Source organism: Carlito syrichta, unplaced genomic scaffold (genome assembly GCF_000164805.1).
Source record: "Carlito syrichta isolate Samal-C Ts95f unplaced genomic scaffold, Tarsius_syrichta-2.0.1 Scaffold303307, whole genome shotgun sequence".
NCBI lineage: Eukaryota > Metazoa > Chordata > Mammalia > Primates > Tarsiidae > Carlito > Carlito syrichta.
In genome coordinates, this window is record NW_007247403.1 from 194048 (window position 1) to 213639 (window position 19592).

At 39.6% G+C, this 19592-nt stretch overlaps 1 protein-coding gene across 2 annotated transcripts in view; it reads right to left on the reverse strand.

Annotated features, from left to right (window-relative positions):
* FMN1 (formin 1) overlaps positions 1-19592 on the reverse strand; it is a 403234-nt gene that overhangs the window by 112130 nt on the left and 271512 nt on the right. For both annotated transcript variants that reach the window (XM_008058355.1, XM_008058356.2), the window contains one exon: positions 13201-13321. In XM_008058355.1, the coding sequence (XP_008056546.1) occupies positions 13201-13321 (121 nt within the window). The remainder of the gene's footprint in view (positions 1-13200; positions 13322-19592) is intronic.

Below are 19592 nucleotides of genomic sequence, written 5' to 3' on the forward strand. Positions count from 1 at the left end.
TTAGTCACCTTCAAAGTACTCTCCCTTTGATGCAATACACCTTTCAAAATGCCTTTTCCATTGCTCAAAACAGTTTTTGAACTTGTCAATTCTGATGCCTTTTAATGCTTCTGCCATTTTTGTTTCACCTCTTCTATGTTGGCAAACATCCCGGGAAACAAAAAAAGTCACTTGGGGAAAGATCAGGTGCACATGGAGGGTGGGGCAAGGGGGCCATGCCGTTTTTGGTCAAAAACTGCCGAACACTCAGGGCAGTGTGGGCAGGTGTGCTCATAAATCATCATCATGAAATGGGCAAACGTGCGTAAAGAATCAACAACAACAAAAAATTCACTGAACACAGCCTCTCAAACCACTAGCTGGCACATTGATGTTAATGGGTTCCTAGAACACTAACCTAGTCGGGGAGGTCTATACTACAAGGGGCCAACCCTCCAAAAATTAATTCAGGTTTGTTTTTTGGTACCCCCTCGTATAAACATTTTAAAAGGTCATATTAAATATCAGCCTCCATGGAGCTGGTGGAAGAAGAGAGAAAACTTACAACTATACAAATAGAAGTTAACAGCTATATGAAAATAGGAGGCTATAATAGAGAGTGCCTATTCAAGACAACTGCTGAAGATTGGGTGGACAGGGAAGTCTCAAGGTATGGGATTATCTGGAAGAAGAACATTCTAGAAGAGGGAATCGCTACTCAATGGTCCTAAAGCAGAGACAAAATCGTTGGGTTAGAACCCAAAGAAGGCCTGTGTGGCTGGAGTTTAGTAGGCAGGAGAGGTAGATAGCATAAGATAAGATTGGAAAGGTAGAAGTGGTCAAATTTTGTAGATCTTGTAGGGCATGGCTGTGAGGATGGCTTTAATTCCAAGAGAAATGAGTACAGAACAATGAAGTGCCATGACCTGCTTGATGGATGGAGACTGGATTACAGGGAAGGCAAGAGTGGAAGACGGGAAACCTGTTAGGAGTCTGTTGTTATAGGCTGGGGGGAAGGTGGTGGTTTGGATTAGAAATGTGATGGAGATGGAGAGCAATGAACCAATTCCAGACACATTTTGAAGGTAAAGTCAACAGGACATGCACACAAACTGAATGTCACATATGAGGGCACAAGAAAAATCAAGGATAAGTATTATACATTTCGCTTATGCTATGCAAAGGGATTTCCTTCATAGGATCCCAGTAAATTCTCTCAATCAGTGGAACAGGTAGTAATACTCTCAATTTTTATAGGCGTATACTGAGATGTGGGTGGATGAAATTATTTGCCAATGGTTACACGGCTTGTGAGGCAAGGATTTAAACTCAGGATTTCTGACTCAGACGTTTCTACAACTGTAGCTTTTATTTCAATATCTGATGCTTCTTGTCAAAGAAAAAAAAACCCAACAAAATGAAATCTATTAACTGTGTTGATTTATAAATGGTGGAAATGGATGGTGCAAATGGAGACGAGGAAACCAGGACAACATAACTCATCCTTCCCACCTAGAAATGTCACAATCATGGCTTCAAAGGAAAACACAAACTTCTTCCATTAATTAAACGGATGAATCAAGTTTCAGTTTCCATATCCTCTCTCCTTTCTGTAGAACTTGTCTTTGATGGCATTCCATTTGGGAAATGTGTGACCTTTAGCCACCATGCTGTACTTAATTGAATGCTTTGCATCAAAAGTCATCACGCTGATCAACATTTTACACCCACTGCCTTTCTGAAATACTTATCCCAGTTCCTTAGGTCTGTTTTGTTGAAATCATTTTACAAAAATAAATCATATCAAAGGTTTTTTTATTATTTCTAAAACTTCGCTTGCAAAACTAAATATTTTTAACACCATGGCAACACGGTCAGGACTCTGGCTAATGTATCCAGTCTTGTACCAGAGCTCAGACTTAGTAAACTACTGCCACGGACAAATGGCCTGCGAAGGAAGAAAAACCTAATAAATTAGGTACGGTCAATAATCATTCAAGTTCTGTCTTCTGAAGCTTCCCAAAGGTGATAAACTAGCCAGACTTGTCCTATTCGATCAGTTCCCCCCTCACCCTTCTAGAACACACCAGTATGCACTGGGTGATCTGTAGACTGCAAGGCTTTTGTATGTGTAAGTACTACATTCAGCACCTTATGAAGTACTTACTCATGCATCCCCTCATCTGACCCTTCCAACATCCCTTTGAGTTAGGCAGGGTAGATGAGTATGAACACCTCTATTTTGTTTTCAGTCAAGGATCACAGAGGCTAAGTGATTTATTAAAGTGTATGGCTTATTATGTTGTGAGTGGCAGAATTAAACTTTAAACTTGCATTTCCAACACCCCCAATCCAGTACTATTTTCTTTTTTTTTGAGTTGGAGGCTCACTCTGTCGTCTAGGCTGCAGTGCAGTGGCAAGCTCATGGACACCGCAGCCTCGACCTATGGGGCTCAGGTGTGACCCTTCCACCTCAGCCTTCCAAGTAGCCGGAACTACAGGCACGTGCTACCACACCTGACTATTTTGATTTATTGTAGAGACGGGGTCTCGCCAAGTTATCCAGGCTGGTCTCGAACCCCTGAGCTCACGCAATCCTCTCGTCTCGGCCTCTCAAGTGCTGGGATTACAGACGTGAGTCACCATGCCCGACCCAGTACTACTTTCAACACTTCAGCTTCTGCCACTGAAACTTGACTACCACACACAAATGCTTTGTTTTATGATTATTCTGTTTTTCTCTTTTTGTATATTTATCAAAGTTATACATGCACATGGTTTAAACAGTAGTTCTCTTTCTCCATCATACCAATTTCCACAATTTTTCATCCCCAGAGGTTACCTCTTTTACCAAATTTTACCTGATTATCTGGCACTTAACTGCATGTTTCTAACAGGCTTCTATTGGTATTTTTGATTTCTTTCTTTACTGACTATAAATGATGTAGCTTTCCCTCACTCTCATTTCTTTACTTCCATCATCCCAATACAGCATTATCACTGGTTAAACTAATATTTGTTGTTCACATTATCATGACTTTGCAAAAACAACTTCCAATCGCAGCTGATATATGTAAACTCTGATTATTTCACTTCTGTGCATTCCCCCACTCCCTTGTACCCTCTCTCAGAATTGATCTTTTTTTTTTCAATTTGTTTTGTTTTCTATGAGTTTACCATTAAATGAACTGCAAACCTGTTGCTAATTTTATAAATCTCTTGTTGAACATTCAGATATATCAGATGCATTAACTGTATATTCCTTAAGAATCTTGTCCATGATTCTTTGGACTGAATTTAATGTGGAGTATTTTCTCTCCATGCCTGGCTGTCATCCTGGGTTCTTTCTCTGTCCTGGAGACTTCTTTCACCTTCCTTCTCCATTAAAATTTTAATTTCTGTAACCTGTGTCTTCCGTTTTAACAGTAAACCGCATTCTCTGGTAGCATTTCTGAAGATGACTGCATAGGAGATACATTTTTTGAGAACTTATGTGTTTCAAAATATTTTTAATCTACCCTCCTTTTAATTGATAGTTTGGTGAAATAAGATTCCGAACTGGGAATAATTTTCTTTCAGAATTCTGACTTGCTAATAGCTTTTAGTGATTCTGTTGGAAATACTGAAATCATTCTGCTTCCTGATTCCCTGTGTATAACTGATTCCCACGTCCCTGGGAAAGCTTTTCTTTCTGTTCTGAGTATTCTGATAGTATGAATCTGTTTTACTACTCCTTATTGGGACCTGCTGGGGCCTTTCACAATTAGGAACTCATGTTCATCATTTTGGGACATTTACTTGAATGACTTTATTGATTTGTTTATGTATAATTATGTATGATTTATTTAGGAATAAACTTATATAAGATGAATAAATGTATGCAAGAACTTGTGGTATGTATACATCTCAGTATAAACTGGATTGCTTCTTACCTTCCTCCATTTCTAGGTTAGAATTCAATTTTCTTGTTTGGTTAATTCATTTACTACGTATTCATCCTTTTTTTTTTTTTTTTGAGTTGGAGTCTCACTCTGTCACCCAGACCAGAGTGCAGTGGCCGCTCCCGGTCACCGCAGCCTCAACCCGCTGGGCTCCAGCGATCCTTCCACCTCAGCCTTCCAAGTAGCTGGAACTACAGGCATGAGCTACCACGCCCGGCTGATTTTTTGATTTATTGTAGAGATGAGGTCTCGCCATCATCTTTTTTTTTAAGTTTCAGAAATTTTGTGGTTCTTTCTCTTTCTCTATGTGCTTTTCTGTTTAAACTTTTGAAGACCTCTACCATTGTCCTAGTAATTTTCAAGGGGAACGTAAAGTCTACATGACTGTTCAGTCCTAGATATTCAAACAACCGTCCTTTCTCCAAAGTCCTCCAAAAGGTTTCCAATGTAATCTTCCCCCCTTACTAGAGCCATAGTGTTTAAGGATCAAGTTCAAATAAGTAATTAATGGAAATATTCATGTTCATGACGAGATCTAGCTTTTGCCTTTTTTTCTCTCTTTCAGGGAGCGCTGATAATCTCATGGAAGGAAAGCCAATCAGTAACATTAGGAGGTAGAGGTCCTGTTATCCTGCAGAGTTAAGGTTGGTCCTAAGCACAGAAAAAGGCACAGTCTGCTCTGCTGTGTGACCTGACAAGTCCTAGAAAGTTCCCTCAACATCTCATCTCATACGCTAGAACCCCACTACATGTAATTTCCACAAATGAAAGAGATAAAGGAATCAAAACCTTGCAGGTTACCTAGGGGTAGCCCTTTAGTTCCCTGCTATTAGTCTGGTTAACCATACCAAACTATGTGCTTATCTTTTGAGTCATGAGGGATAAAACATAGGATAGACTAGGTCAACATCAGACAGAGACGACAGACAGGGAGTCAGAGAAACCAAAGATTGACAGCTGGAGGTGGAAGGAGAGACACTAGGTACAGCAGTTGAGTGGTTATAGGTAAGATGAGAAAAAGCCTGAATTCAATTCAGTTATTACCTGCAGTCCCTTTTGAAGATGAACTACAGAACTGAGTGGGGCTTACTCTTTAAACTTTATCATTCTAGATCATATTGTTAACGCTTGTGGGGTAGGTCTGCAAACTGTAAAAGAACAAAGTACGGCACAAATAAACCTGTTCAAATCTCAGCCTCACCAGTAGTAGCAACGTTTCTTCCACTTTCTTACTGTTACAATGTAGGTGATAATACTTTGAAGTAGTTTGAAGAAATAGAAATGATAGGCTGGGTGTGGTGTCTCATGCCTGTAATCTCAGCACTTTGGGAGACTGAGGCAAGAGAACTGCTTGAGTCCAGGAGTTCAAGACCAGCCTAGGCAACACAATGAGACATCATCTCCATAAAAAACAAAAACAAAAAAATTAGCCAGGCATTGTGATACACACTTGTAGTCCAAGCTATGAGGGAGGCTGAGGCAGAAGAAGCTTGAACCCAGGAGGTCAAGGCCAAAGTGAGCTGTGATTGTGCTACTGCACTCCAGTCTGGACAACAGAGTGAGACCCCAACTCATAAAAGAAAATAAATAGAAATGATGTAAGCGGCCGGGTTCAGTGGCTCAGCCTGTAATTCTGCGCTTTGGGAGGCCGAGGTGAGTGGATTGCCTGAGCCCGCGGGTTCGAGACCCACCTGGGCAACTTGGCGAGACGCATCTCTACAATAAATCAAAAAAATTAGCCAGGCGTGGTAGCGTGCGCCTGTAGTTCCAGTTACTTGGAAGGCTGAGCGGAAGGATCACCGGAGCCCAGCAGGTCGAGGCTGCGGTGGCCGGGAACGTGCCACCGTACTCCAGTCTGGGTGACAGAGTGAGACTCCAACTCAAAAAACAAAACAAACAAAAATGATGTAAGCAAATGTGCAGGTATGAAGTGCTTGCTCATTAAATGGTAAGTGTTGGCACTAATGATGGTAAAATGGATATGCACCACACCCTTAAACATATTTACAGATCCTGTCTACACTAGTAGGGAGCAGAATTTTATTGCTGGCATTGTTTAGAATTGCCAGTGCATAATGATAATAAAAAGTGAACAAACTTTTGGTTGGCTTTATTATTGCTTTTAGATTCTCTACATACATACCACATAAAAAACAACGTATACCAAGTTAACTTTGAATTTGAGATAACAAGGAAAATTTGTTTTAGTGTTAAGTGTGTCTCATGCAATATCTGAGACACGCTTATTTTTTAAAAAGAAAATCCTCATTTATCTGCAATCTTGTATTTTATTTAATAAATTTGGCAATGCTAAGGGAAAAGAATAGCCATGACAGATCTCCTTTAAATTGTCGTCTTTGCTTCCTAAGATAATATCAAGAAGAAATCACTTTCTTAAATTCTGTTTGGGCTCAACAGGACTGACTCAGTCAGTCAAAAGCCATAACTTTCTCAGCGTGGACAGATACATTGATTCCTGACCAAGGAAGAGCCAACAAGGCTGTAAGAAAGCCAGAGTCAGGGGATGATGACAAGGTGAACTTGCATTAAAAAACTGAAGAGGAGGGCCGGGCACAGTGGCTGAAGCCTGTAATCCCAGCACTTTGGGAGGCCGAGGCAAGAGTATTGCTTGAGTCCAAGGGTTCGAGGCCAACCTGGGCAACTTGGTGAGACCTCGTCTCTACAATAAATCAAAACATTAGCCGGGTATGGTAGCACATGCCTGTAGTTCCAGCTACTTGGAAGGCTGAGGCAGAAGGCTCTCCTGTGCCCCAGGAGATTGAGGCTGCGGTGGCCATGAGCGTGCCACAACATTCCAGCCTGGGCCACAGTGAGACTCCAACTCAAAAACAACAACAAAACCCAAAAACCCCTAAAAACTGAATAGGGAGCAGGGACAGAGAAATCCTTCCCACCTGCCCACAATGACACAGATTTGAAGATCCATCAGCAGATTAGCAACATGAGTGATTAGCAGTCATCTTTCCTTCTGGCAGCCAACTCTTGAAACATGAAGAGGACAGAACACCACACATAACCTCAAATTAAAATAAAAAAACTGGTCAAGGACAAGATCAAGTGCTAGGTGATATGTGGCCTTGTTTCTGCTAAACAAGCCCCTGCCCTTCCTCTGTCACTTGGAATACTGAATCCTGCAGGCAGCTTCCTTTCCCAAGATCATCTATGCTCATAGAAGCCTTCACACACTCTGGCCCTTCAGCACCTGATACTATCTCTTCAACTTAATTGTCCAGACACTTAACTTGCTCATTAAGTTAAATGAGAAAAAAAAGATGATTGTTTCCACCTTACAGAAGAAACAACAGCTGGTTTATTGCTTACCCTACACAGCAAAGGTTTAATATGTAAATGTCTAACATGTAAATAGTTTAGCTGACTCAGTGTTTAATGTTAAAAATAATATAGAATTAACTCTAAAAAATATCATGACTAGTCTCTAACTTCACTAATCTACCTACCTATAATGGAGAATAAACTATTTCTTATATTTTTTTAACCTAGTTTTGATTGTAAAATTACATATGTGTATTCAAATAATTAAACTATTTTCACTACACTAGTCTCTGCCCAGGCTCATGAGAAACTAATATTTAAATAACATGAGTGTTATTTATTTTTTTGGTAAGCTTTTGGAAAGGTGTGGAGCTAAATTAATGAATTCAATTTGCCATTTTTATTTGGAGACATATTGCCTATAGTTTAGAAAATCTACAAGAAAGTGATCTCTCTTTCTTGAACTATTGGTTTCATGTATGTGTGAATTTCTATCTTCTTGTAGTTTCGATTTTTGAAGTAGGCTGTTTAATCTTGTACAAAATAGTGCTTCATCTGGATGATTCTGGGCTAATCTGGTACTTCACGAAATAAGGACACAGTGATTTAAAATGTTCAGAGATGTACCAGTTTCTGTATGAAATTAGTCTAGAAAATTACTATTCTTCAAACTTAGAATGAAGATTTTAACACTGATCGAATGCCTGGACTAGGCTTTTCATTTTAAGGGAAGGCTTAAAAGAGTTAACATTTGGCTGGGTACGGTGGCTCAAGCCTGTAATCCCAACACTTTGGGAGGCTGAGATGAGGGGATTGCCCGAGACAATAGGTTCGAGACCAGCCTGGGCAACTTGGTGAGACTTCATCTCTACAATAAATCAAAAAATTAGCCGGGTGTGGTAGTGCATGCCTGTAGTTCCAGCTACTAGGAGGGCTGAAGTGGAAGGATGGCCTGAGTCCAGTGAGTTGATGCTGAGGTGGCTGTGAGCATGCCACTGCACTCCAGCCTGGGTGACTGAGTGAGACTCCAACTCAAAAAAAAAAAGAGTTAACATTTTAGAATAAACTTTTATAAAATAAACATTTACAGAGTGATAACAGATATCAAAAAGTTCAACAGAGACTCTTGCCTTTACAAAACTATGTAAGTGTATTTCCAAATATTTCTAAATAACACATAAGAAAGAACATGTTAAAATATATAGTCTTAATATTTAGAGAAAAAGATCCCAGAATCATCTTAAAACACACACACATGAACTTGCATCTTAGCCAGCATTTTCAAGCAAGTTTGAAAGTTAGCTTTCTTACTTTCATACTAGAATGAACTTTTATAATAAAACACAATCACAGGATCATATAAAACAAATGTATGTGTATTTGGGGGAAGTGACACTAGAATAGTTTTGAATACCACTAGTGTTATTTATTTTGACTTTCAGGCATCAAGACATCAGAGAGGATTTGACCCACTCTATTTGTTTACATGGATAACAAACTCAGTAAGGATGGTGTAGCCAAGGGAGTATTAAGAAGAATATTAAAAGGGTAAAAGCCATAGCTGGTCATTGCATCTTCTCCTATTAAAGGATGATCAGAAAAAAAAGAGTTAACATTTTAGAATAAACTTTTATAAGATAAACATTTATAGAGTGATAACAGATATCAAAAATTCAACGGAGACTCTTGCCTTTACAAAACTATATAAGTGTATTTCTAAATACACTGATTCCAACACAACTATGTTGATAGTAATTTTAATATCCTTTCTTCTTAAAGTATATTTTCACAACTTGTGTTCTTTAAAATATTATTAAGAATCCAGTGAAAGGAAAATAAGAAAAAACCCAACGTTTCATGCTTTAAGTTAGAAAATGCTTTTTAAAACAGTGTCAACCCCCACTCCCTTTTTAAAAAACAGGTTTCCCAGAGCTTTTCATAAGTTCGTGTGCACTCTGAATCCCTATGACATGATTTTAGTACAGAGTACTTCCAGGTTTATTTGACTACAGGATCTTTTTTAGAGAGCACCAATTCATATTTCATGCAATATTGTTCAGTGTCACTACTTGGGAAATCCTACATCCATGGTCTCAGCAATGGTGTGTGTGTGTGTGTGTGTGTGTGTGTGTCTGGAATTAACTGGTAGAATCAGAAAGACAGATCTATTGCAATATTGTTCAGTGTCACTACTTGGGAAATGCTACATCTATGGTCTCAGCAATGGTGTGTGTGTGTGTGTGTGTGTGTGTGTGTGTGTCTGGAATTAACTGGTAGAATCAGAAAGACAGATCTATTGCAATATTGTTCAGTGTCACTACTTGGGAAATGCTACATCTATGGTCTCAGCAATGGTGTGTGTGTGTGTGTGTGTGTGTGTGTGTGTGTGTCTGGAATTAACTGGTAGAATCAGAAAGACAGATCCATTGCGTGGTGTATTAGTTTCTGATTGCTACTATAACAAATTAGCACAAACTTAAGTGACTTAAAACAACACAAATATATTATCTTACAGTGCTGAATGTAGAAGTCTGACACGGGTCTCATTGGGCTAAAATCAAGGTGTTGACAGGACTGCCTCTAGGGAGAATGTGTTCTTTGCCTTTTCTACTTCTTGAGGCTACCCCATTCCTTGGCTCATGGCCCACTTCCTCCATCTTCAAAGCAAGTGACCTGACATCTCTTGATCATCTTCTGTAGTTATAGCTCCCTCTGATCACAGCCAAGGAAAGTCCTGAGCGTTTAAAAGTTCATTTTAAAGACCCATGTGATTAGATTAGGCCCACTTGGACAGGCCAGGATAATCTCCCTCCCTACTGCAACATCAGCAAAGTCCCCCTTTTCCATGTAAGGTAACATATTCACAGATTTTAAGGATGAGGTTTTGGACATCTTTAAGGACCATTATTCTGCCAGCCACGTAGGGGTTGGTAAGAGTAGCCTGAGAGTTCTGGCAAGCAAACAAGGTTGAGGAGTAAGAAGAAAGTAACTAAGAGTCATATCTGGTTTCAAAAGTTGGCTAGATCATCACCTGTGAAACACTGGCAAATTACTTGAACACTACAAACTTTGCGAGAGGTCAAAAATAATATCTACATCACAGGGTCATTGTAGGATTAAAATAGATGATACATGTAAAGCATCTGATAGATAATAATTACAATAAATTGTAGTTGATACTATTGCCAATTTTTTGCTATGTTTACCTGCAGAAAAATGCTATTCAAAGTTCTTGTCTCTCTGAAGGATGCTGATTGACAAACTCTATTTAAATCAGTGACATCAGTATGACCAACAGCCATAGGTTAATTCACATCCTATTGTTAAGGTGCGTTAATATCTTTTTTTCCCCCCCAGAAGGACCATGCCTGCCTAGAGAACAAGGGCTTGATACTTCTTGAAAGTTGCTAATCACATCTGGTTTAGCTTTAGACATTTTCTGGGATTTTGCCAGCAGCTACGACACTTTAATGGCTACAATAAACCTCAAAGCCTCATCAAATCTTTGTTGTATGTGTGAAAATTATGTCCTCTTCAATTAAACATTCAATCTCAGCTCACACCAAGGCCTTATGGAAAAGGAGGTGAAACCTGAATGGAAATGTGAGATGAAACGGACCGCCACGATTCTGGCCATCTTGCCAGATGGTATTTAGAAGAAAAAGAAATTCATTAGAGAACCCATGGTCTGTATTTTCTTTAAATATTTACTGGGTACCTTTCATGTGTTGAGAACACTTGCATCTCTAAAGATTAGCAGGGCATTTTTGTTTAAATATTCAATGTGTGTGGGGTGAGGGGATTCGTTTCCTTATTTGCCTTTGTAGGACTTCATGTGATTTGGGGAAGCCCAGTACAGAGAAGAAAAATAATTGAGGCAATGTTTAGTTTTCTTTTCTAAAGCAGTGTCACTAATTTCAGAAGCTCTTGTATTGTCTTAAAATTGGTTGAAAAAAGTTGTCAGTTGAGTAGTAAGAGGTCCAGAACGACACTTAAGAGCCTCCCTAGACAAAACAAGGTGTAGCAAAGTGAGGAGCTTTGGGGGAACCCCTGCCTCTCCATTCTCCTCCCAATTCACTCTTCTTATCCTCTTGCTATTTATCATCAAACTTACAGGGACATCAAGGGGAGGCAGTCCCTGAATGGAGAAGGGGAAAGATCAAACAGAGATCAGGTTTCTGCTCAAAAGACTACATGAGAGGTCAGGCCAAGGGTTTTACAAGGGGCAAAGAAACAAGAAGGAATGGGCATATTTGGGGACAATCCATTAGGTAAACAAGCTCAGGTCTTCCTCTGTCATTGCTAACCCTTGCTGCCACCCTGAGGACTGACCTGGGCCCTAATTCTGCCATTGGAGAGGGACAGATATAACTGCTAGGTGATGGCTTGCTATGCTTTATCATAATATGAATTGAGCTCCTCATCTCAGATATGGATATAACTGTCAATTCTTCAGCAGGGAGAAAGTAATGATCACAAGTTCATATACCTTATTCCTAAAGGAAGCATCCATTTGGTTGAGTTAACTCTCTCAACCACATCAATGGGATAAGAAACTCTGCATGTTCCTTTAAAAAGAATATTCAGGTAGAAATACACACTTGTAACCACTAGCCTTTTTAAGCAAGTTTTATGCCCAAAGTCAAAATAAATGGCTCTCCCTGCCACCAGGAGCAGATCTTTCCCACTTTACTTCCATTTCTAAGCTATTCTCAGCCTAAGACTTAGATTTCTGAGTACTCTTTCACAATAAACATTTTTAAAATGTTTATTTTATGTCTTAGTGTAAAAATATTCCTGGTTGAAGCTCTTCATTTCCTCAAGCTCTCTTTCTGGCACTCTGGACTCCATTTCCACATTAACACGCTCCCTAAATCCTCTGTAGGGCTCCTCAATTGGCATTATACAAGCTCCAAGGCAAGTATTTATATTCTTGGACAAGGACATGTCTCCACAGTGAAAACACGAGACTCTAGAAATGCCAAAGGAAAATTCCTGCCCAAGTGAGACATATTTTCACCTTTTAAAAAAGCCAAAAAGGGGCTTTTATCATTTTCTTTTGAATAATTAAAAATGTAAATTAAACTAAAATAGAATGTATAGTATGGGCCTTACAATCATTGTTAGAAACATATACATAAAGCAAACATACAGGAACATGTGTGTGTATGCATGCACACATGTATGATATGTAGAGAGAGCAGCAGAGTAAACGAGCTAAGAAAATGTGTGTGCGTTCTAATAGGATAGACTTGATTTGAGCTCAGTAAATCTGCTTCTTACTGGCTGTGTGAACACAACTTCTCTAAGCCTCATTTTTCTCATCTGTAAAACGGGGTTAATGAGGTTCCTGCTGAGAGGGTTGTTATACGAATTATATGCAATAACAGTAAGTTTTCAATATGTGGTTGCTGCTATTATCATGATTAAAGTTATAACTATTAAATGTCAGAAAATATTTAGATATAATAACAAGATTTGATATAACAAGCAAACAGTCAGCACTAGTAAAAGAGAGATTGGTAAATACAGTGCCTCCAGTGTGTAGTGACAGAAGGTGTCATGAGGGCTGTAGTGTACCATTACCGAACTCTGCACCAATCCCACTCCATAAGCCAGAGATAAACAATCCTTTTAAAACTTTTTAAAAAAGTAATCTCAGCTGGGCGCAATGACTCACGCTTGTAGTCCCAGCACTTTGGGAGATGGAGGGAAGAGGATTGCCTGAGCCCAGGGGTTTGAGACCAGCCTGGGCAACTTGGTGAGACCTCATCTCTACAATAAATCAATAAATTAGACGGGCATGGTGGCGCGTGCCTGTAGTTCCAGCTACTTGGAAGGTGAGGCGGAAGAATCACCTGAGCCCAGCAGGCCATGAGCGTGCCATGGCACTCTAGCCTGGGGGACAGAGTGAGACTCCAACTAAATAAACAAAACAAAACAGTAATCTAAGCTACTATCATAATAAGAGAACAGTTCCTATTACCTTCTAGTTGCCTCTTCAGTTTTCTCAAATCTTTAATGAGGTCTTCAAACTTGACTTGGGAGGCCAGAAAGAAATCTTGTGGTTCAGGCAGGGGGAAAACACTTTTTTCTGTTCCGGCTTCCTAAAAGATATAATAAACAAAAGTACATTATATTTCTCAATCATCACTTGCAGTTGAAATGCCAAAGCACTGGTTAGAAAAAAAAGTTTTTTATTGGATGGTTGAATAAAAAAATCATAGCAGGGCTCACCAGTTATTCCTAAATATGGCCTTGTGACTTTAAAGTGCTTTTGTGTCCTTCATAATATATTTTTTGGTCTGATTGGCAATAAGGCTGGCTATCTATAGCTCTGGCATGGGTTGGGTTCTTTTTGCCTCATGAATCAAAGAGAAAATTGTCAGGTCTGTCCTAGTCTCAGACATTCTACTCCCATGGAAAAAGGCACAGGGGAACACGTGAAAGTACTTACATTTAAATCCCTGTTTGAGTTACACATGCTAGCAATTAGATAAGTCATCTTTGGGGTATGCCAATGGGTATGAATTGGAAGGTGCTGGATAAGAAGGCACTGCAATGGAAGATGAGATAGCACTCCTTTCACTTTTACCCACTTTCCTCTGCAGCTTAAAGCTCTTGCACATGCGTGTGTGTGTATTTGATCACATTCTTCATATATCTCAAAAGCGTTTCTAAATGTTGTTTGGCTTATCTGAGCAGTCCTTTACTTAGGGCCTCTACCTTTACTGAGGGTTGGGTATAGTTTTGACAAGCTCCACAGCCATACCTAACAGAGGATCTAAGCTGAGAAACGTCTTGAGAGACAAAAGCTTCAGGCACACTAAAGCATAAACTGAGCCTTAAATATCTTTTCCAGTCTAGCTCGCTTTCTAAGTTGTTTAACGTAAGCTTTGTATCTTGCACATCTTAGGCAGTCTTCAGTTATTTCTCTCTCCTCACAGGCTACTTTGCCAGCTTTCCTTCACATTCCATCTTCCCTACTGCCATTAGGACTAATTCCAAACTTTAAAACTGCTTTACAAGGTACTTTATGATCTGGCCTCTGTCTACATCTCCAGCCTTATTTTTACCTTTCCCCTATCTGCAACTCTCTTTCCCAAACCTTCACAAAATCATAGAACAGGCTCAATCTCTTACCTCTAGGCCTGTGTCTATAAAATTGTCCCTGTCCAACCCTTCCTAGAGCCTCTTATACCTCCTTATTCACACTCACCCTTCATATCTCAAAACAAACATCACTTCCTCAAAGGTTTTCCCTAACTCCCAGCCTGCACTTGAGTGTTTTTCTCCTGTTCTCCAAGAACCTCTGACACTTACCATTATCATGGCACTTATCACCATTCATTTTAAAACTGCTAAGGTAGCTTATATGTCTATCACACTAGACTATAAACACCTCAAACTCAGAAACTGACTCTTGGTCGTGATATAGTAAACAACATCTGGCATATCAATAAACGTTAACTTTCGTTGGTGGACACCACTACAGAAGCCTATAAAACATTGTTCTGGGAAGTTTGTACCTTTAGCAGAAAACATCTAACTTATCGCTATATTTTCTTATGGTTTCAGGAATCTACTGGACCCTTCCCTTTCCTTTAAGGTTAGTAGCTTTTCTCAGATGCTAGGGGAGGGTGATTTTCCTCACTTTATCAGAACACAGTGTACTTGTTTTTTTCCCCTTCCTATACTTATTTTACAACTTTAAAAACAATGGCAGCAATACCCTAGTTTGAGTGCCAAGATGGAACAACATCTAAGATGCTTACCACAAAGCTTCATAGCAATCTACACTGGAAGACTCAGGCATAATATCTGTATTTTCCAGGATTTTTATCAGTCTCAGCCCTTGTTTCAACTTTTTTTCCTTCTCTTTCTCTCTCTCTCTCTCTCTTTTTGAGCTAGAAAAAGAGAAAATGCAGCCGAGCAAATCAGGCTGGTTGCAGTTCTTGTGAAAGCTGCTCAGAGTTCAACAGACATGACTCTACATGGGTTTCTTTAAACTTCACAGACCTAGACTTGGACCAAAAACCAAGGGATGAGAAGAAGGAAGCTTGGAGCAGGAATTACCTTTCTTCAGCTAATTGCTCATCACCACTAACCACAAAAATCATCACTTATGCTCCTAGAGGAAAGGGCTAGTTTCATAAATCACATAATTCTACACTCTTGTTGAGTGAAATGCATTTTGCACAGTGAAAGCCAGAGGGGCACCACATAAATGCGGACTTATTTTTCCCAGACCAAGCTATCCCACGTTTGAAACTATTCTCACTGTAAGAGTTTTTCCTATGTGAATGTGAAGTTGGTTCCATTGGGTTCAGTCATCTTCAATGACAGCGTACTTCATGGGTGAAGTTCAGCCTTCTCCCACAATGCATTAGACGTGATCAAGGCTGGGACTACCAGTAAATCTGCCCATGCCAACCTAGGGTTAGAAATGTCTCTTGTAAATTGCCTGTGATATCGTTGCCATTTTTTTTTTTTTTTTTTTTTAATAAGAAGGAACAAATTTTCCTTTTCTTGTTAACTTCCAAGAGTTCATTATCTATCACGTTGCAATATGTTATTTAGATGCTGGTTTTAAGTTTTTTTGAGATACCAAAATGTTCTTAATATTCATTAGGAACTTTTATGCATTCAAAGTTATCATTTTTGCCATTTATGGTTTCTGCTTTAAATTGAATGCTTTGAGAGGACTTTGTAACCCCAAGATCAGAAAAACTATTTACCTATATTTGCTTACATACCTTTTATGGTTTCATTTTGTGTTTGTTTCTACATTTGGTTCTTTTGTTCTTTAGAAATTTCCTTTGGTCGCTGGTATGAGTTCTATGAGATAATTTGATTTCTTCCTCTACCCAGTTACTTGAAATTTCTCTTTTATCACATAGTTAACACATATTGACTTAGATCCATTTCTGATATTTCCTTTCTATTTTCTTGAGTTTTTTGATCTGTTAGTCTATCATTCCACACTTTCAGTCATTACAACTTTATAATACACCCAGATGTATGAATGGATGTGAATGATTCTCATTATTTTTATTTTGATCAAATTTCATCCAATTAATTTTACATACAATATTATTTAAATCATTTTGTCAATTTCTTTCTTTCTTTCTTTCTTTCTTTTTTTTGAGTTGGAGTCTCACTCTGTCACCCAGACTGGAGTCCAGTGGCATGTTCCCGGCCACTGCAACCTCGACTTGCTGGGCTCCGGCGATCCTTCTGCCTCAGCCTTCTAAGTAGCTGGAACTACAGGCATGCACTACCACGCCCAGCTAAATTTTCATTTTTATTTATTTATTTATTTATTTTTTTGAGTTGGAGTTTCACTCTGACACCCAGACTGGAGTGCAGTGGCCGCTCCCGGCCACCACAGCCTCAACCTGCTGGGCTCCGGCGATCTTTCCGCCTCAGCCTTCCAAGTAGCTGGAACTACAGGCGCGCACTATTACACCCGGCTGATTTTTTATTTATTGTAGAGATGAGGTCTCGCCAAGTTGCCCAGGCGGGTCTCGAACCCGCGGATTCAGGCAATTCACTCACCTCGGCCTTCCAAGGCGCGAGATTACAGGCTGAGCCACCGAGTCCCACCTAATTTTTTATTTTTATTGTAGAGATGAGGTCTCGCCAAGTTGCCCAGGTGAGTCTCGAACCTGTGGGCTCAGGCAATCCACTCACCTCAGCCTCCCAAAGCGCTGGGACTACAGGCTGAGCCACCGAGCCTGGCTCATTTTGTCAATTTCTAAGATTGACTGGAATGTTGACTGGTATTTTCACTAAAAGTATACGTCACTCTATTTTCTTAATCGTGCTGAAAACCTATGTAACGTGGTATTTGTCCTCTTAATAAATCAAGTGTATAGTACAGTACTAACTGTAAGCACACTGGTGTACAGCAGCTCTCTAGAACTTTTCCATCTTGCATAACTGAAACTCTGTATCTGTTGACCCTCCACTACCCATTTCCTCCTGCCCCCACCATTCTACTTTCTGTTCCCATGAGTTTGACTACTTAAGATACTTATATAAATGGAATCATGCAATATTTGTCCTTCTGTGACTGGACCATTTTTATGTGGTATAAATGTCCTCAAGGGTGATCCATGTTGTAGCATATGACAGGATTTCCTTTATGTTTGAATAAATTCCATAGTACATATATACCACATTTTCTTTGTCCTTTCATCTGTTGATGGACATTTTAGGTTGTTTCCAAATCTTGACTATCCTGAATAATGCTGCAATAAACATAGGAGCATAAATGTCTTTTTAAGATCTTGGTTACAATTCTTCTGGATATATACCCAGAAGCGGGAATGCTGGATCATTTTTAATTTCTATTAAAAATGGTAGTTCTACTTTTAATTTCTGGGGAGCCTCCATACTGTTTTCCATAGCAGCTGCATTATTTTTATATTCCCACCAACAGTATTCAAAGGTTCCAATTTTTCCACATCCTTGTCAATACATGTTATTTGTGTGTGTGTGTGTGTGCGTGTGTGTGTGTGTGTGTGTGTGAGAGAGAGAGATAACAATTATCTAACAGGCATGAGGGGATATATCACTGTGGTTGTGATTTGCATTTCCCTGGTGGTTAGTGATGTTCGCACCTGTTTGGTCTGTGTATGTCTTATTTGAAGAAATGTCTAGGTCATTTGTCCATTAAAAAATTTTTTTTCTTTCAATCTATATTTTTCAGTCCTTCTGACTCAGTAGAATTGTATAAATTTCTTCACAAGGGTCTATACTTTTATGGTTGTCTATAACACATATATTTGTAACATTATTGGAAACTTTTTCCAAAATATCTTTAAAGTTATTATTTCTCGAGAGGATTAAAGACTAGAGACAAAGATAATTTCAGTTAAGAAGAACATCAGAAGTAAAAGCACGTTAGCAAGAAAGCTCAGGGTATGTTGGGAAAACATCAAATCTTGAGTTGGATCACAGAATATGTATGGGGGACAGTAATAAAAGCATGGTTGTAAAATACTGGAATTAAGTTAGGTAGTCTTAATTTGCTTGAAAATGGGGAGTCATTTCTGTTTTGAGTAAAAAAATGATATCATGAGAACTAGGCAAAAAAGGTGTGGGATGGCCTGGAGTGGTAGTACTTAGAGGTAGAAAATCAATCTGGAAAGCAATTGAAATACTCTAGGTGAGTTACCTTAAAAGCCTGAATAAGCTGGGGTCAGCAGGACAGAAAACCAGGGAAGGGAAATATATCAGAAACAACATAGTTGGAGGACAGAGAGGAAGAACAAAGGAGGACATGGCTTCATGCCAGAGTGACCAAAAACTATGATCCTTAACAGAAATAGGGGAGAACTTTGAAAGAGGGAGAAATGATGAGACTGACTGTAGATATATTGATAACAGATAGATAAGCCAAGCAGGAGGGTAGAAGAAATTATTGAAGAGTTCATCAGCGCCTAGCTTGTCTTCCAGATGAAATTGTAGGCCTTTTAAAATAAGGCCCTAGCCGGGCTCGGTGGCTCAGCCTGTAATCCCATGCCTTTGGGAGGCTGAGGTGAGTGGATTGCCTGAGCCCGTGGGTTCAAGACGCACCTGGGCAACTTGGCAAGACTTCATCTCTACAATAAATCAAAAACTAGCCAGGTGTGGTAGCGTGCACCTGTAGTTCCAGTTACTTGGAAGGCTGAGGCGGAAGGATCACCGGAGCCCAGCAGGTCGAGGCTGCAGTGGCCGGGAGCAGCCACTGCACTCCAGTCTGGGCGACAGAGTGAGACTCCAACTCAAAAAATAAAATAAAATAAAATAAAATAAAATAAAATAAAATAAAATAAAATAAGGCCCTAAGATCTTTACCTTTCTACCCTCAGTGACTCAAAAAAACTCTGCTTACATGGACAGTTAGGCAGGAGTATAGCATTTTACTTTGAGACTTTTTCCATCCATGTTTATTGTTATATTTCTCAACAACTTATAACAGTACCTCTTTCTTCTCAAAATTAGATCTCCTTGTTCTCAGTTTAACAAGAAGGAATAAAACAGAAACCTGTGCTCAGGAAGATTCTCACATAAATGTTTATTTTATTTATTTATTTTTATTTATTTATTTTTTGAGTTGGAGTCTCACTCAGTCACCCAGACTGGAGTGCAGTGGCCGCTCCCGGCCACCGCAGCCTCGACCTGCTGGGCTCCGGCGATCTTTCCGCCTCAGCCTTCTGAGTAGCCGGAATTACAGGCATGCGCTACCACACCCGGCTGATTTTTAGATTTATTGTAGAGATGAGGTCTCGCTGCCCAGGTGGGTCTCGAACCCGCCGGTTCAGGCAATCCACTCACCTCAGCCTCCCAAAGGTGCGGGATTACAGGCTGAGCCACCGAGCCCGGCATAAA